This window comes from Cupressus sempervirens, chromosome 6 (genome assembly GCF_028749045.1).
Source record: "Cupressus sempervirens isolate cs-2001-9-10 chromosome 6, ASM2874904v1, whole genome shotgun sequence".
In the NCBI taxonomy this organism is placed as follows: Eukaryota; Viridiplantae; Streptophyta; class Pinopsida; order Cupressales; family Cupressaceae; genus Cupressus; species Cupressus sempervirens.
Genome location: NC_143123.1, coordinates 558,501,178 through 558,527,504, shown reverse-complemented (window position 1 = coordinate 558,527,504; position 26,327 = coordinate 558,501,178). Strand labels below are relative to the sequence as shown.

At 34.9% G+C, this 26,327-nt stretch overlaps 1 protein-coding gene across 1 annotated transcript in view; it reads right to left on the bottom strand.

The window, feature by feature from the left end:
* Positions 1-1,505: 1,505 nt before the first annotated feature.
* Positions 1,506-26,327, bottom strand: part of LOC149553481 (amino-terminal region of chorein) — a 111,831-nt gene continuing 87,009 nt past the window's right edge. Inside the window, exons 7-21 of the mRNA XM_089788928.1 lie at positions 22,214-22,280; positions 22,031-22,093; positions 21,695-21,856; positions 21,455-21,548; positions 21,015-21,094; positions 20,704-20,779; positions 20,482-20,525; positions 20,318-20,385; positions 8,959-9,044; positions 5,078-5,238; positions 3,442-4,855; positions 3,035-3,330; positions 2,609-2,896; positions 2,311-2,467; positions 1,506-2,171 (exon numbers count right to left, since the gene is read on the bottom strand). Of these exons, the coding sequence (XP_089645054.1) occupies positions 1,882-2,171; positions 2,311-2,467; positions 2,609-2,896; positions 3,035-3,330; positions 3,442-4,855; positions 5,078-5,238; positions 8,959-9,044; positions 20,318-20,385; positions 20,482-20,525; positions 20,704-20,779; positions 21,015-21,094; positions 21,455-21,548; positions 21,695-21,856; positions 22,031-22,093; positions 22,214-22,280 (3,346 nt within the window). The 3' untranslated portion in view covers positions 1,506-1,881. The remainder of the gene's footprint in view (positions 2,172-2,310; positions 2,468-2,608; positions 2,897-3,034; positions 3,331-3,441; positions 4,856-5,077; positions 5,239-8,958; positions 9,045-20,317; positions 20,386-20,481; positions 20,526-20,703; positions 20,780-21,014; positions 21,095-21,454; positions 21,549-21,694; positions 21,857-22,030; positions 22,094-22,213; positions 22,281-26,327) is intronic.

Below are 26,327 nucleotides of genomic sequence, written 5' to 3'. Positions count from 1 at the left end.
GTACCTAAAATATTTATCTAACAAGTTCTACCCCTCTCTATTGATTTTGTTTAATCATTATTCTATTTATCGCCTCCCCTCTTTTTTCTAATTTTAGTTTTGCTCAACTCATGGAATCTACAACCTATCAATTTATACAACTTTGTGATTTTGAGTTCCACCATTCTATTTCAAGTTTGCCTCTAACTGAAGGTCAAAAAAACATCCACAAATCAACTATAAGCCTTTTCTCTAGTTCTCCCGTATTTTTCATTCAAGTACCCAAAAGTGATGCAATGGTTTCTAGTGCAGTACCTCGACATAAAAAATGCATCTGCATTTTTCCCTCTTATTCTATTAATATCTTCATTTTTTTATGGGATAATGACACTAACCATCCACTATATTGGAAAGCCATCTTCGATTACACTAGAAGATGTTTCTAATGACTTTATTCCCACTTAAAACATGCAGTGTGTAGCCCATTTCTGTCTTGCACTTCACACCCTCTACTTGACTCAGTTTGTCTTGACTGATGGCAACTTTGCATATGCTGTCCATTGGATACCAATGACATTATTTCCTATATTTCTTTTTGTTGTAATTACCTCCAAAAGCTTATGGAAATGTAATTTTGAAGACAAATTGGCTCTTTCCTTCTTTACATTTACCAACTTTTTCATGCCTACATATTTTCTCTTCATTCCAACTTCTCTTTCATGCCTACATATTTTCTCTTCATTCCAACTTCTCTCAATATTTTGTTTGATACTTCATGAATTAGGAGAATAGGAATATTTTCGCTTTGTTGCATACCATAGTTATGTTACTCATTGAATTACATTCTTCTTAAGAGTGGTGTTTAAACTTAAATTGTTGTCTTGAACAGTTCTCAATTCATAAAATTGCTATCAAGATTCAACTGCATTTTTTTTAGTCAAATTGCTTGATTCGTGAGAATTTTGCCTCAACAGTAGGGTTTTTAAATGCTTCTGTTAATTCCAAGGCTTTACATGATTAAATTGTTATTTCATCTCTATAGGAAAGCCACCAACATCTAATTCAATCGCCTTTGAAACAAAGCTCTATGATAAAATCTGTCTACCAGGTCTCTTTAACTGTTGTATGCATAAAAAGAAGGTCCAATGCTTATAACCTTGTCACGCAAGCTACATATCCTTGGCAATTCTCCCCCATAGTATACATTCTTGTTTCCATATTGTGACATTCTTTGTCAAAATTCACTTAACACAACAGCTAACTTAAATGATCATCACAAAATCTATCTGAATATTACAATCCCATGCAAACAATGTATTCTTAAAAAGAAAGGTCTAATGTTTATAACCTTGTCATGCAAGCTACATATCCTAGGCAATTCTCCCCCATAGTATACATTCTTGTTTCCATATTGTGACATTCTTTGTCAAAATTCACTTAACAGCTAACTTAAATGATCATCACAAAATCTATCTCAGAATTACATTCCCATGCAAAAAAAGTCCCAATAAGATTGAGGCCTTGCATATGAAACACTGCAGTTCATTTTTATATTCTTTACATGACCTGTTGTGCCATCAGAAGCAGTCATGGGCAGTCCACAGAAGACAGTCAAAGGGAAATCCATTGACAAAAACATTATTAAATTGAGAATACACCATTGCAAGAAAATACTCATATCTTAGTACCAAAAAGGGATGGGCACACCATCAGCAATTTTGCCGTTGAAATGCTCACTGTCAGGATTTGCCTAGCAACTTTATTTCTGTTCTCACATTATAATTACCAGAGCTAGGGTAATACATTAACCAACTCGCTATCTGGCCTCACAAATGTGGCCTCATGATATGTACAAAAGAATCATTGCATTTTATAATGAATAATTATATTACAACATAGAATTTACACTACTTTATTACGAAGCTTGAGAAGTGAGGCCTGCATCGTCTCAAGGTGTTTTTTAAGCTCTTTGATGTCCAATTCTGCAGACATTCTGGAACTACTTGAAGTAACGTCTTTATCTTCTCCTGGATGTGCCACTAAATGCCCACTTAATGTTGCACATAAGATTTGGGCCTCAGAAACAGAATGTTCAAGCATTGAAAGAGTGGGTTCTATGCCTTCGACAGTGCCAGTGCTGCTATGCCGGCCAAACCTCTCTGGTGTGACAACCTTATCCAAAATCCCACTTGCTGTGCATGTGATGAAAAAGATATTGAAGAAAAATAGTTTTTGTGGCAATTCATAGAACGAATATAAACGAATCAAACACAATGATATTGGAATGTCAATTAGCAATAACATGGATAAAAGGCTATACAATATACTTACCAATATTATTCAATTGATGAATCGCAACTTGACCTAAAGATCCTTGAAGCTGCAATATCTGCAAAACGCCTGCAGTGATTCTACTGAGTGATTCAACTTCTGACTTTGAAAGAAGCAGCAGATACTCTAGTTCTTCCTTTGTTGCCTCAACTTCCACCTGGCAGCAGAGTTTTCACAAAAATTAATGACAATGTCCAGCAATGACTACAAACTTGTTTGCAAAAAACCAACAATGTTACAGGGACTAAACTCTTAATCATTCTATGTCAAATCCAAAGTCTAGGTGCTGAGGAAGTACCGGCTCATTAATAGCTCCTCTCAGGCTCTCCACTATCCATTCACCCATTCCAAAATCAACATCATTATTGGATATCACCAAACGAAAATTGAGATCAACTCCACTGTTGCTAGTAATCTCTGTCTCCGATCCCCCATTGTGATTGTGCACTAATCCATTACTTTTCCCAGAATAATCATGAGTGACTGGCATAGATGAGCATCTTTCTAAACAATTTGTGTTTGGAACCAACTGTGTGTTGAGATTCAGGTTTTTAGGTTTTAAGACCTTAAGTCCTTCCAAACTCACCTAATTATATGATTAAAAAAACAATAGATATTATTATCACTGTATGTATAATATAATGAGGTTTCTCCACAGATTTAAATTTAAACTTCTGCAATAGAGTGATAAGTTTAATTAGCTACTAAGCTCACTAAAACTCACATTGATTACTTCAATAGGAGGCTTCTTGCCAGGTTTTTCCAATTGTGATAGTAGATTGCCGGAAGATTTCTGACTGCTCTTTGCACTAACACACACTGATCGAAATGCCATGTGCCAGCATCTTTGTTCTCTCGGAACAGAGAATGTTTTAAGCAGCTTTAACCTGGGTAATTCTGTTCCACCCTCTGCACCTTCTAGAGCAAAGAGCCAATCTTGCAACTTGATATGTATCTCAATGTCATCTGGACTTGTGAGCTCCAAAGATTGATCACTGTCTGTTTTTTCCAAAACATAAGCTGCAGAATAGTCAATGAAAATATGTTAGTAAAACTAACTTTGGCACATGAATAGGTTAAAAATCACAAAGGAGATTCCGAACACAACTCTCTAGAAAAGAAAAAATGCACCTTCAGTTCTGGCACTTTTGATTTGAGAAGATGACTGAAACAATTTACCCAATGGACCTCTTGAAAGATTTTCAAGTCCGTTTTTTAAACCCTCTCCTGGTCCACCATCCGGTCCTAGAATACCAAAACGGTGCAGAAGGGCTTCATTATAATTCATTCCACCTCCTAGCCGCACACCAGTCATTTTTACAGTGATATTTAGACTATGGCACTCAGCATCCTGTGCTCTATATGGAAGAACATGGACTATGCTTACATCCAAAAAGGGTAAATGGCCAGCAGAACCATTTTGATATGAATGACCAATTGCTAAGTTATCTCTAAGCACATTAATCCACAAAACTGGACGCATTTGTGGACTCTCATGTGTAAATGTTGCATAGTTTTCTTGAGTCTGCATTTGCTTCGAGATTTTATTGTTGGACCCTTGATATGCCACTGAACTCTCTAGTTCTGTCTCAACACAGTCAACTTGAATACATTGCCAGCATATAACAGATGATATTACCATTGCTCCACCCAATGTTCTATGACTCACCTTAATATCTAGTCTTGTACCCAAAAACTGAACTAAGGGTGGACCTTGAATGTCCATTTGTGCAGGAAGTGACTCAAGGAACTTAAGATAGACAACATCAACAGAAAGAGTAACCGCAGTATCACTAGGAACCATTTCAACAAAGCCACCAAAGGACCCTGTCTTATCCAGAACTTTGTTTCTATTAGCTTGTTCAATGCTCTGGTTTCTACTTTCTCTATCGCCGCTTCCAATTTTTGAAATATCCTCACCCACTTTCCCCATATATGCATATAGTTTCAAAACAAAAAGTAGTTGCTCTAGAGATGTGTTTGAAGTGAACTTTTGACATGCCACACCCATTCTCACTACACCACCTGGAGGTGGCACTGTGACTAATGGGCTGCCATCAGCTGTCACCATTGCTCCTTCCATACAAGGTTCATGCAACTCCACACACTGCCACAAACCTGATTTCCAATCTAAATGATTTTTACTCAGAGATAAATCATCAAAGTTCCCTGTTTCCAGAAATAAACTCAAATGTGCCGCTCGTATCATCCATTTCCTTTGACTGGAATCAATAGGCTGACCCTTCCATAATAAAAGGCATGCTGGATCGTTATCCAGATTTAGAAGCTTAAATGTCCCAGATGGGGACTGTGCAAAAATCAAACTTTCCACATGGAGTCTTGCCCCTGTGAAGCAGTTATCAACAATGCTACGAAATTCTTGATCTATCTTTGCAGCATCCACTGGAATTGTAAGGTCAAACTCCTTGAGACTTAAGTAAAAAGAGTTCACAGAAGTATCAGGTAAAATATCACTAGGATTTACAACAATGCCATCAGCCAGGAAAGAGGCAATTCTTAAGAATGATTCCTCTTGAAGATTTATCTACAACAGGCAAATTGTTGTGAGTGATTGATTCTTTAAAAAACATGGAAATATAACCATTCATTTATTAATCCTAAAACACATAATAGAAATTGATCCTCAATGAACTCATTCAAAAAATAGTTTTGAACATCTCTTAGATTAAAAGTTAATTGTACCCATTCAATACATATTTTTCAACATCTATTAGATCAACTTTTATTTAGCATTCAAGTATTTTACCTTGATAGGCTGGCATTGAACAACCGTCTGTGAAGCCAAAGCTGGAGGAGCAGGTGAAGGGTTGGTCTGCAAAGAGTGCAAGCATATCAAAGGAGCAGTCTCAAGTTTTTGCCAGGATTGAGGCTCCAAAGGATAGATACTGGGCCAAAGTCTTTTAGTAGCTGCAGTAAAATGAAGAAAATAAACACAATATTTAGGATGAAGTATAAACCATGTGATCTTTTTCCTACAGTTTGCAATAAAATTTGTCTTCCTTTATATAGGGGAAAATTTGATTCAAATCTTGTAAAGCACAATGAATTGGCTTACGTTACATTGCAAAAATATAATTCTTCATCTGCTTCCTTTCATGTTTTAGGCATTTAATCAATAAGAGAGACGTAATTCGGCCTGATAGGACAATAAATATTGTGATAGTTGAAAGAGGCGAACTAAAATATAGTGAGTGAGACTTAAAAGCTAGCCTGATGCCCTGGCCCTATGAAAAATTCAATTTTCATTTTAGTAATAGTATGTAATTGGTAAAAAGGAACAAAGCTAGCTCATCACATCTAAGAAATTCGTGTATTGTAACAAAAAACATCAAATAAGACAATCTATGGTATCTTTTTCTTTCCAACCACCTTTGTCTGCCAGACCAACAATTTAGCTCATCAAAGAGAATCTCAAAGTTATTGAAAAAAATTTAAATATATGCTTTGATAGCAAATAAATATATATTACTTGGTACGCCCCCAAGATGTCCCACACCCATACATCCTGCTACTGGTTCTCCCAAGGGTACGTACCCTGGCATTTAGGAACGCCCAGGTTTGTACCCAGACATACCCAGGCATACCCAAAGGTGCTGATTGCCACAAAGTTTAATTTGACATTTTTTGCATCCAAAATCCTTATAAGCATCACTTTGCAGGTTTGTCCAATTCAAAGATCATTTTTCTCTCTTCACAATCTCATTTCTCATTTTCTCTAACACCTTGTGTACCCATTCTATCATTGGGTTCTCCTTGCATCAAACTTTTTGTGCAGCTTAATCATTGCTGCCTCTCAAACCGATTAGGGTCTCAACTCCCAAAATGCCACTAGTTATTGGGATCTCTTATAATATATGAAATATGATTACGATGAGGGGATCTAGGAGTGGAGACCAGAATCAAGAACTTAGACAGCCAAAATTATCACTACTAAATGTCAATTGATACAGAAAAATATTAATTATTTAACTATCAATTAACATTTAATATTATTTTTATGATTAAACTTATAATTTTTTTGAGCTCAAGCCTGATTGATCTTGTCACATTGACAGTTGTGCTTTGGAAGCATGTTTGGGGTGCCTATTTCCAGATGTTTTTAAGAACCCTTCTGTACAATAGAAGTTCAACAAAATATGTGTAAATAAATTATGCTCCATAAACAAACACTCAATTCATACTCCCCATTGTAGATATCCTCCAGCAAACAAATCTCCAACTCAGGTAACTAATGACCGTGTGGCATGAATTTTGACCATAAGCCTTACCATCTCAAAATAAGATTAAAAACATGAGTGCATGAGAATGTGTGTGTGCGTCAATCCGATTTTCCCGCATCTCCAAAAGTTTGCAAGTCCTGTTGTCAAAATCAAAAATTGTTTCATATTTATGCAGGCTCCTGTCCATAAAAAATTAAAGCAAATGTATAGTACCATAAAGCATCACCTTAAGAGCAATGCTTTTCTCGAAACCTCTCTACCTCACACGTAGATTTAAAAAGGAAAAAAACTTCCAATGAAATTGCTAAACAGACTAGCAATATCCATATCAGAATTTAACCTACAAAACCAGATTCGCACCCTGCAGCCCGGATTCGGGTCCGGGTTCACACGGGTCCGGATTCACATCCGGGTTCACTGCAGGTTCTGGCAGAATCTGGATTTCGCACTGTGGGTCCGTACGGGTCCTTGCTGGCATGAATCCAAACAAACCCAGGAGGACCCACAGCATTAGGATCCAAAAAATGAAATTAAAAAACTTAAAATAATTTTTTTTAATATCTTTTTTTATGTAACCCTAATAGGAGCCTAATAAAAAACATTTCACTCATCTAATCTCTCATTTGCTCTCTCATTTTGGTGCACCCATTTTGCAAGTTTTAAGAGAAGGTTGTAGAAATTGTTTGTTCCAATGATGAGTATCTAGATATAGTTGCACCCAGGGATGAAACCATTGATCCCTCATTGTTTGATGACATATTTGACCCTTGAAGGGTATTTGATATTATGATCGTTGATAAACTATTAAACACTTGTCATTTATCATTATGTTCCAAACTTTATTATTTGATGAACTACGATATATTTTGAAATTTCATTTTTCTAATTTAGTAATTCAATGCATAATTTTCTTTACAATCATGAACATAGACTAATGAGCGGATATTTACTATTTAATCTATATCTTTGAAATTTGGCATTGATCAATGATCAAGCAACATATGTTCATACTATGAAATGACTAAGTTTTGCAATTATGCACGTTTCTATTTTTTTTTGTATGTATGTGTGTATATATATACACACACACTCACAAACCCACCCACGAACCCAAATGGGCAAAAAAAATTAGGCCGAACCCACGAACCTGACCCCAAACCCAAATTGGTAGCTTGGAATTTAACTGTCTTTCCTATATAATATAAAGATGCGACAGATCCAGTGTAACATTTTATATTCAAACCTTGTATTTTCTATAGATGTAATAATCCATAACACATCCATTGCAAATCAGTGTTCTGCGATTGTTTTGAATAAAGTTGGGCCCTTAAATGCCTTTGTTTTCCTACATCAATGCTCCCTAGGCATGTGGAGTATTGCTCATTTTTAACTCTCTCTTTCCTTTGTTAGAGGGGTTGCACTTGTTTGTATTGCATGTTGCCCATCAGTAACAATCATAAACTTTAATCGCATTTATCTACTATGGTTTCTTTTCAAGGCAGGCAGACCAAGCCAAATTGAGAGATATATTTAAAATTCAGATATGAGATAACCCATCAATAATAAGATAGACAAGATTCCCCATAACTATTCTTTTGAGATTCCTTCATTGGTGCTTGTTATAATTCATAATTTGATATTTTAATTACAAAAATAAACACTGGAATAGATCCATCCATCTTAAGAAACTCACAAGACACAATCAAGGACAAAAAATCAGGACAAAACTTACTCGGCATATGCAATAAATTATCTTATCAACTCATTGCAAATAAGTTGATAACTCACTCTTATTATTTTCTCTTAACAAATAACATGGTTTTATTTTAAAATGTTAAATATATTCTCACAGCACCAAATACAGTCTCACATCTTGTTAACTTGCAAGATACCAATTAAGTGCACATCAGTGAAATAAATAAAGAAGATCTAATGTATTTCTTCTACATTGATGAAACTGTAACTTAAAAGGGATACCAATGACAAAACAAATACAATTGGACATGAAAGTACAAGCAGGTACAATAGAGAAGAAATATGGGAAGAAGTCCCAAGGCTCTCAAAGTAGATAAACACAAAAACACAAATGTAAAAGAAAAGAAATATAGAAATATCTGGTAATCCAAAAACACTAAATTGGGTCCCCAAAAAGAGGGTTTGCAAGGGCCACCATGAACTATAAAGAATAAAAGCCTTGGGACAATCAAGATTGTGAACATAGCATGAGAGCCAATATATAATCAGAATCAAAGAACGATGGCTGTGGCTTCACTGGCTATAAGCCATGTAGAACTGCACTCTTAACTAAACAAAAAAAACCTTAAATTCTCAATCTGCATTCATGTGCACAATTCTCAATTTCATACAGAGATTCCATTGGAAGGGAAAATTGTATCAGTAGCTTTACCAAAATTTGGAACAGGAAGTGATTCAGTTGAGGCATGCTCCATAGATGGTTGAACCAAAGTGCATGGAGGACGCAAAAACGCATCCCTACATTCAAAGAACAAAACTATCAGTAATTTGTACAAAATCAATCACAATTCTGACTGCAAATGCTCTTTGCAGAAAACAACAAAATAAAATGAAGTCAAAAGAATTGTGGCATATGCAATAGAATCATGAGAAAGCACATGATTTTCATATATTCTTTGTCTTTCAGCAAGTTTGAATAATTTCCAATTTTTTTAAATACAAAATAACTTAAGTAGACTAACCCAAGTTAAAATTTTAAACAGTGCATACAATGTGCTGAATTTGCATTTGCCATTAATTCGATCCCATAATCCATATGATAGTTGTACTAGAATTTTTCAACTTTATTTCTATCAAACATAGTGAAAATGTAGGGAAAAAACTGGAAATTGGAAGTAAAAAACTTTGAGCTTAGAATCACATGGCTTTGCTATCTAAATACCAAAAGAAGGCTTTGATGGATTATAGAAAAATTACCTAGAGATGGAGTACTTGGGGACTCTAGAACCTGGTTCCAGTGTTAATTCTGTAACTTTGACCTCATACTGATCTGCTTTATAGATTGTACTGATCATGTAATGCTTGTATATCCTAATTTGGATTCACCTTTTTTATTTGTCTTAGATTGTTAACCTTACCGACGACCTTCCCAAGAGCATTTATTAATGTTTTTTTGCATGATTGTTGTTAGTATATTTACTAACAAATTATGTTAACTAGGAGACGCTGATCTTGGAGTATAATAACTAAGTTATATATAAGGGCCGACCTAGGAAGAGACATGTCCTTTCTAAGGACATGCCTCTTGGGTGCATTATAAATATAAGGTTAGAATGAGGTTAGAGAGCACACAATGCAAAATAAAGTCTGCTTCTCTACATTTCTGCCTTATACGAATTATTGCAGAGTAAGAACATTTCCAGAATTGAGATTATACCATTGAAGACACTTCATATAAGTCTGATACAGAAGATTATCTTCAGCAAGCAACTAAGAAGGTATTATTTCAGTCTGATTTATAGCAGAATTTGCAGAAACTTTACATGGTATCAAAGCTCTAGTAGTTGAACCTAGGCTCTGCAAATTGACAATCAGATTTAAATATCTAGCAACATCCTTCTACATCCAATGGCTAGCACAATTAGACCTGAAGATAGGTTTGATGGAAAGGAACACTTCGTTGCTTGGAAGTTCAGAATTATGATGATTCTTGAAGACAATGATGTGAAACAGTTTGTTGATAAAGAATCCGAGCAACCTACTGATGATCCTTATAAAATTGTATGGAGTAAAGGAAACAGGAAAGCCATGCAAATCATATTATATGGAGTCAAAAATGATATAGTACCTATGCTCATGAAACATCAAATAGTATTTCATATAGTGAATGCATTATTAAATGCATATGAGGTTAACAACGTGATTAGAACCCTTGCATTCAAAAGACAATTAAATCATATACTGATAAAGAAGGGAGACTCTATAAACTCATACTTCCTAAAGGTGGCTAGTCTAAGAGACAAACTTGCAAGTATAAGGGTCATTATTGAAGACAAAGAACTAACACTTATGGCTATAGATGGGTTACCAAATTCATGGGAAACATTCTCGCAAGGAGTAAGTGATAGAGACAATCTTCCAAACTTTAATAGACTTAAAAGGAGATTTCCTACAAGAAGAATCTAGGAAACTTAAGAAAGGAGGAAGATTGAAAATTGAAGATGAAGAACTTCATGTTCTCAATACAAATTCCTATAAAGGTAAGAAGAAGCACTTCAAGATGAAGAAGGGTAATCAAAGAAATGAAAAATCTAAGAAAGATCTATCCAAAACAAAATGCTTCAAATGTGAAAAATTTGGACACTATAGATCTAATTGCCTTGAGAATACAAAGCAGCAAGTAAACTGTACAAACATTACTAGGAAAGAAGATAACTATGATACTGAAAATCGTGTATTGTATTTTGCACTATCAAATGAAGTATCAAGCAAAGCATGGGTAATTAATAGTGGATCATCTCGACACATTACAAGATACAAAGAAGCATTGGACTCTATATCTGAAGAAGTTGATTGTGAAGTTACCATCGGTGATAATTCTGCTCATTCAGTCAAAGGAATTGGGAATTGCACCTTGAAACTGAAGTCGGGTAGTTCTCTACATCTCAAAGGAGTACTCTATGTACCAGGAATTAAAAGGAATCTAATCTTTGTTACAGCACTTGAAGATGATGGACATAATGTTGCATTCATGGACGGTGAAGTAATGTCCTGGTCTAAAAATTCTTCATTTAAGAAATCAAAGTTGATTGGTCAAAGAAAGGGATACTTGTATGAATTAAATACAGAACCTTGTCAACCTATTCAAGCCTTAATTCATGAAGCTGCTAATATAAACAAAATATGGCACAAAAGGTTGGGACATCTAAATTTCAAAACCTTACCGACTATGGAGAAGATGGTAACTGGTTTACCTAAATTGAATAAAGATCATTCACGCATATGCAAAGGATGCACTCTAGGTAAGAACACCAGAAGTCCATTTCATGATATCACTAGAAAAACTAACGATGTTTTGGAATTAATCCACTTAGATTTATGTGTACTTATGTCTATTCCTTCTCTTGGAGGATTCTGGTAATATATACTTTTTGTAGATAACTTCTCTAGGAAAACTTAGATTTACTTCTTAAAATGTAAAGAATTAGAAGAAATCCTCCTTAAGAAATTTAAAGAGTTCAAAACCTTAACTAAAAACTTATCAAGACACAAAATTAAAATTCTAAAGACTGATAATGGAGGGGAATATGGTTCAGATTTGTTTAAAGAGTTTTGTAAAGAAGCAGGAATTAAGAGGGAGTATACCGTTCCTTATAACCCACAACAAAACGAGGTAGTACAAAGGAACAATAGAATAATTATAGAAGCAACAAGAGCTATGATATTTGATCAAAATTTAGAATATTATCTTTGGGCAGAAGCCTCTTGTACCGCTCTCTATATTCAAACCAAAAATCTTCACTTCTACCTTAGAGATAAAACTCCTGAAGAAGTATTTAATAAGGTTAAACCTAATTAAAGTCATCTTAGGATTTTTGGGTGCCCAGTATATATATATATATATATATATATATATATATATATATATATATATATATATATATATATATATATATATATATATATATATATATATATGTTCCAAAAGAAAAGAGAGCCAAGTTAGAACCCTCCGGAAGGAAAGGTATTTTTGTCAGGTATAGTGAAACATCTAAAACATATAGGATTTTCATACCTGGTCTTCAAAACATTGAAATTAGTAGGGATGTAATATTTGAAGAAGATTTAACATTCAAAAGATCCCTACATTTTGGAGATCCCTCTCCCTTACCTAGTTCTGAAGAAAATACCGAATCTGAGTTTCAGAGTGAGAACAATAAAGAAATTGAAGATGAAATTCAAAATCTTAATCTTGAGGAAACTCAAAATCTAAAGAAAAGACCACTTTGGGCCATTAAGACAGTAGAGGAAGCACAAGACTTCGCTACACCATCTGGAACCTTTAGAGAAAGCAAAAGACCCAAAAGATTTTCTAGTTATGCAGCAAACATGAGTGATTAATCTAAATCATAACCAACCAATGTTTCAGATGTTATTAAACATACAGCTTGGAAGGATGCTATGACGGAAGAAGACCAATTCATTATTAAAAACGATGTTTGTGAAACTATTCCAAGACTTGAAGGAAAATCCGTTGTTTCTTCTAAGTGGATATTTAAAATCAAGCATACTGTTGACAGTAGCATTGAAAAATATAAAGCCAAATTTGTAGCGAGAGGATTCTCTCAGAAAGAAGGAACTGATAATGAAGAAACCTTTGCTCCTATTGCCAGATACATCTTTGTAAGAGCAGTCCTAGCTATTGCAGCATCGAAGGGATGGAAAGTACATTAAATGGATGTAACAACAATAGTTCTGAATGGAAAAATTACAAAAGAGGTATATTTGGAGCAACTTGAAGGATTTGAAACTCATAACCCTAAAGTTTTTGTTTGCGGGCTCAAGAAAGCTCTCTATGGGCTTAAATAGGCTCCAAGGGCCTAGTATGAAAGAATTGATAAGTATCTCACCAGTTTAGGATTCTCAAAGAATGAAGCTAATCCAAATCTATATTATAAAAAGGATAAAGATGATATGATAATATTAATACTATATGTTGATGATTTACTAATAACAAGTGATGATCATCTTATAGATCAATGCAAGAAAGATCTAATCAGAGATTTTGAAATGAATGATTTAGGACTCATTCATTACTTCCTAGGACTGGAAGTATGGCAGAATTCTGACGGCATCATACTTAATCAAGGAAAGTATACATTAGACATCTTGAAGAGATTTGGAATGTGGAACTGCAACCCTATGTCTTCTCCAATGGAGACTAATCTACATAAACCAAAGGAAGCAACAGCAAAATCAACTTCCATAGATTCTACTCTTTACAGACAGATGATTGGGTCTCTTATGTACTTGGTAAATACAAGACCTGATATGTGCTATGTTGATAAGTAGGAGATAATTTCCATAGCTAGTCAAATTGTGATATGAATATCAGGATTTAACTGTGTGATTTTTGAGTCAAACTCGATGACCCATGTTTCATGAGTAGTGATTCAACATGAATCCATCTCTCATGAGAATAAATGGAACACTTAGCACTCATGCAAATGGGGTTGCAAGCTTTGGGTTTAACTATGGAGGAAACTCTGTAGTTAAGCGCGCTCAAGCTAGAGTAGTACTGGGATGGGTGACCTCCCGAGAAGTCCCAGTGCTTCACCCCTGTGAGCATCAGCTAGCTCCAATGAGTGCTAAGTGTTCCATTTATTCTCATGAGAGATGGATTCATGTTGAATCACTACTCATGAAATATGGGTCATCGAGTTTGACTCAAAAATCACACAGTTAAATCCTGATATTCATATCACAATGTGCTATGTTGTTAATGCCTTAAGTCAATTTATGTGAGAGCCAAAGGAGATTCACCTAGTTGCAGTCAAACACATCATGAGATACGTACAAGGCACTCAATCTTGGGCTCAAATATGAGAAAGTTGACTTGGACTTACATGGCTACACAGACTTAGATTGGGCTGGAAGTGTTATTGATAGGAAACGCACTTCAGGATGTTGTTTCAGTTTAGGCTCAATGATGGTATCTTGGATATGCAGAAAGCAGGCTTCAGTAGCACAGAGTTCCACAGAAGCTGAATACATTGCCGCAACAATGGCCTCTCGGGAAGCAGTTTGGCTTAGAAAGTCACTTGTGGGATTATTTGGTCAACCCATGAATCCTACTATTTTTCATTGTGATAATCTGAGTTTCATCAAGCTTTCTGTGAATCCAATTTTCCATGAGAGGTCCAAGCATATTGAAATTCCTTACCATTATGTAAGAGATATGGTAGATAGGAATACTATAAAATTAGAATACATTTGCACAGCAGATCAGACAGCAGATATTCCTACCAAAACTCTCTCGAGTTCAGCAAAAGACTTGGTATGGTTGAATTATAATACATTTGTATTCTTTAATTATTAATAATTTTGAATTAAAATTATTCTTGTCAGGCTAGTGACTGTTATTGGCTTCACCATTTGTATTCATTATTAGGTGACGATCTCTAAGATAATGATCACTTGTATAAAAGACATTATGAGAGATGACAATCTCTTAGATAATGTGCTAAACAATAGAGAACTATTGTCAGATCTAGATGAGTTCAAGATCATGTTGTGATGTAGACATTTCTATGTCCAAGTGTCACAACTTGGATAAAGGAAGAATTTAATCATTCTTCGGATTTTATCCTATGTTCTGGTAGATCTTAACTCAGGATCCTGTTGTGATATAGGACTGTCAATACCTATGAGTCACCACTTGGATAAAAGAAGAATTCAATCATTCTCCAGATTTTATCTTGTATATTGCATTCTATGCAATACTGTTATCACAAGTATAAGTGATAAGTCACATCACAGGTATAGTAATATGGCATAGTATCATGTGTTGAATGATACCACATGCGTAGAAGATTCAAATAGATATAGAGTATCAATCTATGCTTATTCATCTTTATTGATGATGCTAGATATGTTATCTCTCAATATGAATATCAAGTTAAGAGGGAGTGTTAATTCTGTAACTTCGATCTCATATTGATCTGATTTTACAGATCGTACTGATCATGTAATGCATGTATATCCTCATTTGGATTTGCCCCTTTAATATGTCTTAGATTGTTAACCTTATTGGCAACCTTCCTAGGAGCATTTATTAATGTTTCTTTCCATGATTGTTGTTAGTATATTTACTAACAAATTATGTTAACTAGGAGATGCCGATCTTGGAGTATAATAACTAAGTTATATATAAGGGCTGACCTAGGAAGAGACATGTCCTTTCTATGGACATGCCTCTTGGGTGCATTATAAATATAACGTTGGAATGAGGTTAGAGAACACACAATACAAAATAAGTCCGCTTCTTTACATTCCTGCCTTATACAAATTATTGCAGAGTAAGAACATTTCCAGAATTGAGATTATACCATTAAAAACACTTCATATAAGTCTGATATAGAACATAATCTTTCAGCAAGCAACTAAGGTATTATTTCAGTCTGATTTATGGCAGAATTTGCAGAAACTTTACATCCAGTACTGGCATATCTAATTTTCAAATATAGGAGACAGAGGTACTTGGAGATGCCAATTTTTGTATAGTATAATTTGATAATTTGTGAAAAAATATCATGACATGGAACTTTGAAAACAATAACAGTGGTAAAGTTTAACAATAACTTTAAATTTTAAATACATTGAAGTAAAATGTCATTGTTTCAAAGAGTGAAATGGTTCAAAACTCAATACATCTTTCATATTAGATTATCGTTACATAAAATACTGATAGTTTGGTGCTGATAGACATGCCAAAGGATATGAAATGTGTAGTTATGAGATATATTTTACTTTTCTCAGAGTGGAAAAGGTTTGCATGGATGTATCCCTATAAGATATTTGAGAAGGCTGGAGATAGTGGCATCCACTATTTCCAACAGTTGGACTGGTGTTGAGCAAAGATATCTGATTACCATTTCGGTGACCTCTTTAAAAGAATAGAGGTTAGTAAATCACGACACTACAAGAAAAAAGAATAATTGTTTATCGTTGACAAGTCTTCCTAGAGAAGCAACTGAGCAGATTGATCAGTAGACAATAGTGGTTATCATTATCATTACTAACAGATAAGTAATAATGATTTTTCAAGGGTGATGATAAATGATAAGAATTAGAGTTTTAAAAAACACCTCGCACCCTATGTTTTTTGGTGGGAGATGCCAATCTCTGATTGGAAGACTTTGGAGATGACAGGAGACAGCTACCAGGAGAACCCTGCACATTGGCGCATTTCCGCAGACCTCACGGGTATCAAAAGTCTCTGAGGCGTGTCTTATGGGCTGGGGACAGGTCTCTTGGTAACTATGGTTCATAGCCACTTCTATCCCAAAGCCAGATAACAATTGATTATTACGGCATAAATAAAACCATAAATAAGACCGAGACAACCATTGCAGTAAACTATACATTAATTTCATTATCCCAAATGTAGAAAATTCCATTGACCTTCTCATGTTTTTGTTTTCTTAAGAGGAAATGATGAGTAATAAATTATAATTATTAAAGTAATAGTTTATCCATTTTAGCTTTCCCTTTTTAACTCTCTTTTCGTTTTGATCAAAGAGTATCAACTTGGATGGCAGCAGGAGTGCTTCCTTAGCAACATCATAAATTTCATGGCAGCATTAGAGAAATGACACGCAGAGTGCAGGTGTGCTGCATGAGATCATATAATCCCCATCATGTTCAAGAAAATGACAAATCTGACCTCTGCTTTCCATTGCACCTTCTAGTAAACCCTCACGAAAATATTTTATATTTGAAATGCTTGACTGAAACAAATCAATCCAGTTCATCATTGTGCCTCACATTATTAGTCCAGTACGTGAGCATTTATTCAGGTTTCAGGGTGTTCTAAAATAATTTGCACAACATGAATATAATAGGAAATATGCTGCAATTACTAGATAATAATGTGCCACTTCAAGGGGGCAACCTCCTAATCTAATTTGAGAGGATAGCTCCACTAGTCTTTAAGAACTCAGTGCTCAATATGATGATAAATCACAATAACTTAAACTAACATGTCTCTTATATATACAATATTATCCCTTTCAGAATAATAGGCCCACTTAGGTACTTGAATATTGCTCCTAGAACGACCTAAATACATAATAATGGTTATGTGGCTTACTCAGGAGTTACAGTATGCTTGGGGGTGTAACACGGGGGCTTCAATTAGTAGAAATTGTATACAGGACTTCATGTAATAGATACCAGTCAAAAAATGGCAGAGGGATTTTGCAACCTTCATAGAGCCCTCAAAACACCCATGCTAAAACCAGTTAGGGATGCATGATGGGTTCAAACAAGAGTGTCCATTTTAGATGCATAAAAAATTTGCAAAAATCAGCCTTTAGTAAATGTCATTGCAATGTCCCACAAAGGGGCAAAAACGGCAATGTTTTTGAAGGTGGTTAAGTGTGAAGGGCAAGTGAAATATTTCAAAACCCTCACTGAATCCATAAAAATTATGACTGTTGAGAACATTGTCCAAGTAATAATATGCAAAATGAAAAATTGCAGAACAATAAGTATTTAGTTGAGGAAAGATAAATGTACATTTTTTAGACACCATATATTATCTACTACTTAAATTTGTGATGCAAAAGAATGGCACTTCGATAGAGAGAAACATTCATAGGAGATTCAAATGTTCGTGTCAGAACACCTCTTCAAGACCACCTCCGATTTGGAGTATAAAGGTAATTTTATAGAATTTCACGATTTATTTTAAATTCGATTTATATGGCATTTTTACTTTTCAATTTTTTATTTATTATTAGCTTACTTTTTATGCTACATTAAGATTTTACAGCAATACTTTCATCAAACACAATCATTCTGAGATAACTTGTGGAAGTACAAGAGATGTTAAGCACCATTGTCATTGGTAATCAATAGTGTATGTGAAAGCTGCCAAACTCAAAGAAGGCCCAACGGTCAAATCATTTGATCTTGAATGATGATCAGTGATCTGGTGTAGACATCTTAAGTTTCACCATGCCCATTATGAGTACACTCAGATCTATTGATAGAGATCCCCCAAGATTGGGAGAAATCTATGAAGGCATGGATTCCATGCAAAGAAAAAATAAAGGAAATCATGGCAAAGAAGAATGACCCCACAAAAACATTTTTCCTGTGGGTAAAAAAATTCATTGTTAACATTTAGAATAAGATGTCTACAGCCTTGCATCTCCTTGCATTTGCATTGGCCTCCAAGCATTACAACACATCATCACTGCTCCCTTCATCCATCACTAGATCTATCCAATTCTATCTCTTTCGCCCATCGCCAATCATCTATCAATCTTTCATCCATTTCAAGAGCACACTCAAAACTTCAAGCCCATCTGTCCAATCAAGGGGATATCTCTATATTATACATTTCAAGAGCACGTTTATATTCTGCAAACCCACCTATCCACTCAAGGGGGTATCTCTAAATTATACATTTCAAGAGTACACTCATATTCTTCAAGCCAATCTGTCCTCTCATGGGGGTATCTTTAAAATATACAATTAATCCTAAAACCAAAGACTCAATGCTTTAGGCGTGTTCTCCTTCCCCTCCGAACATGCCAAAGATGTGAGACCCTTATTTGAGCTACAAAACCTAAGTTGGATGCACAAGACTAAAATCCAAAAGCCCAAATAAAAATTCACAATCATAGAGAAAATTGATAAAAAAAACAAAGACAATGTGAAATGAAACTAAAATGCACCAAACCTTAATAATCGTTGAGGATGTGGTATGTGATATTGAAATGTAGGTTGCTAACTAAATCAGCAGTATGTATTGTCAATTAATCACACACATTTGAAAAATGAAGGATGAAGTGGTTGATTTATAGGATTTATGGTAAGAATGTGAACAATGTGGATTCAATCTCAAATGGACAATTGAGATCAAACGAGAGTAGAGATTCCTTATTGACTAAAATGATGAGAAGTTATGGAGGCTCATTAGTTAATGGGGATGAATTGCCCTTTTTATTTATTTATTTTAGATAAATAGTTGTGCATAAGACAAAGATTACTGAGAAAAATGGAATATTTGGATTTTTATTATTTATTTGAAAAGGATAAATAAAAAATAATTCTGAAGGATAAATAGAAAATATTTGTGAAGAACAAATAGAAAATGGAAATGTAATTTCAATTACTCATTTGGAAATGGAGTGCTTATTATTTATACAATATATATGCACGGATAGATTTTATTATTTTGAAGCATTACTAATAATTTCAATTATTCATTTGGAAATGGAGTGCTTATTATTTATACAATATATACAGATGGATAGATTTTATTGTTTTAAAGCATTTAATTTATTAATAATGGAAAATGGAAAATGAAAAGGGGAATACTAGTAAGGGGCATGGAAATGGGAATTAGAAAAAGTCATGGTACTGATATATAGTGTTAGGCAATTGCGAGAAATATGTGTCTATGTATGTGTGTGTGCGAGTTTGTGCGCATGTGCGTGCGCGTGCACACATGTGCACGTGTGTGTGTGTCTGTGTGTCTGTGTCTGTATGTATGTCTGTATCTGTGTGCGTGTGTGTCTATGTGTCTGTGTGTGTCTGCATGTGTGTCTGTGTGCCTGTGTGTGTGTGTGTCTGTATGTATGTCTATGTGTGTGTGTGTGTGCGCACGGGCGTGTGCGTGTGCGTGTGTCTGTGTTTGTGTGTCTGTATGTATGATTGAATTATCAATTACCTTTACCACTATTTGAAATGTGCAATCAATTCAGCATAATGTATTTTGTGCATACATATTGTATTTGTACCCAGAAAAGAAAATTGTCAAACCAGCATATACCCATACTTGTATCAGAACCAGCAACATAATTAATAGATTGGTTATCAATAATACATATTATCCTATTAATTCCAAAATATAAATTTATACAAATAAATAGCATGTGACTAATTTATTATATAGTGAAGTAATATATTACACTAAACATTCTATGTGTTCCTTTATTTTTTAGGCAGATTAATTCAAATCAACCCCTCAAAAGGCTGCACTGTTGATTGCAACTCACCTAAGAAAGAACCCGCCAACCATAACATGGCTCATTGTCTTTGTCAGCTCTCCCTCTGAAACACTAGCCTGTTCAAAGTGCAAAATGATTTTAATATGACTCATAATACAGAGAATATAAGAACCAAAAACAGTGACAATTGGTGCACAGCATGAAAATTTTACCCGAGAAAAATGCAGGGATTGCATCAAAACTTCAAGCTGAAATTCTGACCAAAAAAGAGAACACATTTCAACTTCATGACAGGTATCAAGATGGATGGTCATCATTTTGAAAAGATTACTACTGTTTGTTTAAGTTTCGAATGTGGAACCAAAGTTCACCATACATAGAATGTGAACATGAATCGAAAAAATCCATAAACCGAATGTAAAAAGATAACTAACCAGCATCTTTAATGCAAAGGAATATGTTGTCAACTATAATAGTCACCAACGAGTGGCTCGCTGTTTCACTAGATTTCTGCAACAACAAAACCCACAAATTTAAAATCAAAGATTATGAAGAATACATAAACTACTCACAGTCATCTTAAAAACTGCTAAATAAGACTAACGTTCCACCTTTCCAAAAAAATGGATAATCAGGATTCTGTTGAGAGTGGATGGTAAGTAAATAAATTTCCTATCAAGGAAAAAGTATATGCATTGTCTGGGAAAATGAGTTCATATTTAGTTTTTCACTTCACAAATCCCACCTGTATGGTTTTAGGGTCAACATCACCCCTATTCATGCAAACATATAGTCCTGTCATGAAGCGAAGAAGAGCGCGGAGGCCTGCAAAAAAAAAACAACATCCATATCATGACTCAAAGACACATTCCAAAGGGAGTTTTTCATGTCCAAGTGTTCAGACATAGGTTATAAGTTGACAAGAATACTGTCAATTCAATATATAAAAATCAATGCAGGCCATAGGATTTTCATTTATGTTTATCGAGTTGCCAAACATCTTATGGTCACCACTGACATCAGTGGAATCTAAAACTCCAAATTGGAAGTTCAAATTTTGTCGAATAGGTTAAGAAATGAATATACTCTTAATGTTACTGAATCAACCGATTCGCTCAACTAAGCCACCCTATTTCTATGTGAGTTCAACATGCAATCTTCCATAGTAGTATGCCTGTCACAAACCTGGCTCACTTAATGCTGGGCACAGTGCTTCTGGAATATGCAATTGAACCTCAAGCCCAAGTGGATCATTGTAGTCAGTCCTCTTTATAGTAATCTGATAGCACAGACATTAAAAAAATATCAGAGTAGATCAAGTGTGATTGACAAAATAAAATTTCAATATTGGCTCCTTCACTAATACTTTTCAGAGACACCAACAATTCAAAAAACATATTAAAAAATAAGAAACAACATATATACATAGGCTTGCCCTGATATGTTGTCAAGAAACCGTTCCCCACCAAAGAACATCCTCTTGGCACCATCATCATCACGTCTGCTCTCACCAAATGTCATGCGTTCATCACTGAACATATCAGGGTGAGGAAGAAGATCAACAGACAATGAGTCCCATTCCAGTTTCTGTAGAATTAACAGGAAACATATATTTTCATCCAAACAACCAACAAGGGACAAGATCAAAGTTATACAGGATATGGGAATTAGTATTCATTCCCACAAGGTACAATCTTACCTTTAGGACATAAAGTATTACACATAACTTCACTGATAAGTTCAATAGGAGCAATATCATACCTTGAAAACATATATGTTTTTCTTATTACTGTTAAAATCTCTTGCCTCTTTGAGGTTCACAACCTGCAAAAGTGAAATAAGCAGATCGATCACAATTTTTACTATTCGTTATTTAAAGAATAAATTATCATAATCAATAATTTTGACACAAGTACATACTAGGAAATACCATATTCAACAAACCTGCCAGTTTGCATTTGTTGTATAGAGTAAAAGATTACGAATTGTGATTGAAGCCAGTGGAGGGGTCCTGTTCAATAAATATAAACATTTTGTGATGTTTAGAAAAGAAAATGGTAAACTCCAGTTTTGAACTTAAAATAGTCAATCCCCATATCAACATTGCTTAAAAACAAATACAGAAGCTCTAAATTAATAAAATAAGGTCAACTGAGACAACCTACATTACCGAGTACACAACACAATAACCCTTTTGGTATCCCCATTGGACACTTGAGTACAAACCAGATATATCTAAGACGTGCCTAGGGAGCACCCTGATCATATTCACAGGAACACATTCCCAAAAACAATGTAATTAAATTAAAAAACATATTTTCTTTATTTCCCACCTGCTGCCTGTTGCCAGAAGCCTGTTGCAAAGCCCTTCCCTGACACAATATTTAATTTTCTTTTGATTAATGTTTGCCATTCTCTGCTGAGATTTCTAACATCTTGGTGCCCTCCATCATGTACGTAGCTACTCTTCCAGAAAGAAGATGACTTGGAGTAAAATAATATTTAGCTCGATTTAAATGCAATGAATAAGCAACCACCAAGACTCGCATTTAGGAAAACAATGACCCAGATGAAAAATCTTTTATATACCCTATGCTTTTTACCCCACATGTTTCATATTTTTCTTTATTTCACAAGGAGGTATCTTTTCTACTGTATCAGATTACAATGTTTTTTCAAGATTCAACTATGTAGCTTTTGAGCCAAGCTCAACGACCCATATTTCATGAAAAGGGGTTCAAATGAACCCATCTCCCATGAGCATGGATGATCTAATTAGTCCAAGTGATACTCACAGAGGTGAAGATGCCACCTATCCCAATACTACTGACTCAAATATGCTTACCCATGGAGTTTCCTTTAGGATCAAGACCACTTAGCTTGCTACCACATTCGCATGGCATTTAGCAAGTGTGGTGCCTTACAAACCTGTCACATCCCCAAAGTCACCCAATTTTAACTAGTCGTAGCTGGGTCTTAATCAAGATAACCATGATTAAATGAAAAGTTTGTTAACCAAGTTTTAATAATTTGCAATGTAAAAATGTGATTTTGTGATGATCCTATTTCATGTTTATGCAGATTATGCAACCCTATAGATAAAGGATGAGTGATCATGCCAGCATTCGAAACTGATTGACTACTTGTGTCTTGCCCCAACCATAAATTTGTCCAAATTGTATGTACCATGCGTACCTCATTGTGACAATTAGTCATCATTCAGTTTGTTTGAATAGTTCAAGTCCAAAGACCCTGCCTGTACATGCATTTAACACCCAAAAGTTCCTCTTACATATAATCCTCAGTAAATATTCATCAATGATTATTATTATATAATTATTATGATAACCAAAAATTTTAATAACACTTCACAATGAACATGTGACATTTCATTCTATGGGTAATATAAATATAATTATATGCGTACAAAAACAAAATATTGTTATTAACTAATGGATAAGTCTAACCAATGTCTTTTGGTGAGCTCTCTAAAAGAAATCAGAAAGAATTGCCATTAATATAAATATAATTATGTGTCACAGACAAAATATTGTTATTAGTTAATGGTTTAGTCCATAGTTACAGGACTCTAACTCACCTTTGACTCGGCAAGTCATTATTGGGCTCGGACTCAAACTCAGCCAGGACTCAGCAAGGACTCGAAAATCAAAAAAAACCAATGAAATTCAAAGATTTTTTAAGATTTAAAGATTATTTCATGCATCTTTCAGTCAATTAACATCAAATACACAATAATTGAGATAAATAGAAGCTTCTTAACACACATACAAAATTTTGCATAGATCACATAAATATAAAAGCAAATTTCTGAAGGAAAAACACTGAATAACATAATATTAAGTTAAACATAGTGCCACTATCAAATGTCTACAATATTCATGGATTATGAAACCCATGGAATCAAAAGTTCAAAACATGTATCAAAACAATAGATAGAGTGTAGAAGACTAAGGCTCATAGTAGCCTATGTCCTCTCTCCCTATGTTTAAGGCTGAACCTCAGGGCATCATCATCCTCATCCACACCACATAATCTTCATTATTACACTTGGATCCATCACTCCTAGCCTCAAGGTCCTGCACTCGGTCTCCTTGCGTTTTAGCCTCCTTGATTGTCATCGCTATTGCCTCTACCTCGCAATCCACCTGATCAACCCTCTCCACGTCTTCATCACTAAAAAAAAAATCAACAATCTCTGTGTCCCACTCTACATGTGGATCAACAGCCTCTAATATAATCGATGATATATTGGTGCCCTGCATTTGTCTATAGCAAAGGCGAAGGTTGTAGTAAACAAAGATGATCATTCAATTTTCGCACAAACAATGGAAATGCAAGTAAGTTTGTAGAAGCCTCCTCTAAATGCTTCCTTTAGCTCCTCTCAGTACTTAAGTGCACACTACAAAGTTGCACAAACAATCAGCAAGCGATATGGGAGAGCCAACCAGTTTGCTAATTTCTCTCTCAAAACCTCAATACTCTTCTCTACCTCTTTTCTCTCTATCACAAGCATTAGCAAAGGATGGGATGACCTTTTTAGGTCAAACAGATATTATACAAAGCATAAAAAATTCACTTAACCCTTTTATTTTATTATTTTTTGCACTTTATAAGTCCCTATGTCGAAGAGAGTCTAGAGCTCGGGACTCTACGAGTCTGGAGAGTCCCTGGACTTGTCAAGTCCATGGTGACTCTATCAGGACTCTACCGAATCCGAGGCCACAGGCAATCTGCCTCGTTTTGATGGACTCTTTCTCAGACTCGACAAGTCCTTCTCTAACTCACAAAGTCCCAGGACTATGGTTTAGTCTAACTGATGTCTTTTGTTGAGATCTCTCAAAGAAATCAAAAAGAACTGCCATACCCTACCAAATATATTTTACAAGACTATGTGCATGCACTCCAAGGTCCTTACAATGAGTCCACACCCTACACATTCTAAAATTTTAACACTTGAAAATGATTTTGCACCCTACATGTTCGGTGACCTAAGTGCTCTAGGTAATGCAAAGTCGCAAAGAAGAAAATAAACTTACAAGAATTATAACTATTTGAGAGAAATTAAGTAGGATCCAAACTCTGTTGGATAGACATCAATCTATAGGAATAATTGGGGGTCATTCAATAAATTCATTTGGATTACAAATCCATTCATGCTCATGAGAGAGAGGTTCATTTGAAGTTTTGAACATTGCTCATGAAACATGGGTCGATAAGCTTGATTTGAAAACTATGTAATTGTATCTTGATAAAGCATCATACTTCAACACATTGTAAAATGCCTCATCATTGTTAGATGAGCTAAAGGTGCTCTATCACAAATAGTTCATAATGCACACTACTTGTGTATTTGCAAACAAGTTAACAAACTCAGTGAGCTTAATCTTGTGAGAAACTCAATGGTTAAGTGCATTTGAGTCAAAGTAGTATAGGACTAGGTCATCTATGAGAAGTACTCACCTATGAAAATCACCTAAATGCAATGAGCACTAAGTGGACCATTCACACTCATTTGAGATGGATTCATTTGAACCACAACTCATTACACGTGTCAATGAATTCAACTCAAAAATCATGTAAATGAACCCTTACAAAACATCAAAATCTGATATACTAAAGAAAATTCATCCTACTTGTCACTGGATGAGCTTAAGGATCTTTCTAATGAATTGCTTATAAGGGACAATAATTGCTACGAGGTTTTGCAAATGGGGTAGTAAGCTATGTGGGCTTGATCTTGGGCGAAACTACATGGTTAAGCATGATTGAGTTGGAGTAGCATTGGAATGGCTAACATTCTAGAAGTTTTGGTCCTTCGCCCTTGTCAACATCACCTAGATGCAATAAGTGTTAAGTGGACCATTCGTGCCCATGAGAACCAGACTCATCCAGACCATTACTCAAAATAGGTAAATGAGACCAGCTCAAACGTTGTTGTTGATTCCTAATAAACATTGTTTTATTCTAAAAATGTTTGCCCAAAATTTAAGGTTTTTAGCAGTTTGAGATTTATATATATATTCTAAGTTGTCAATTC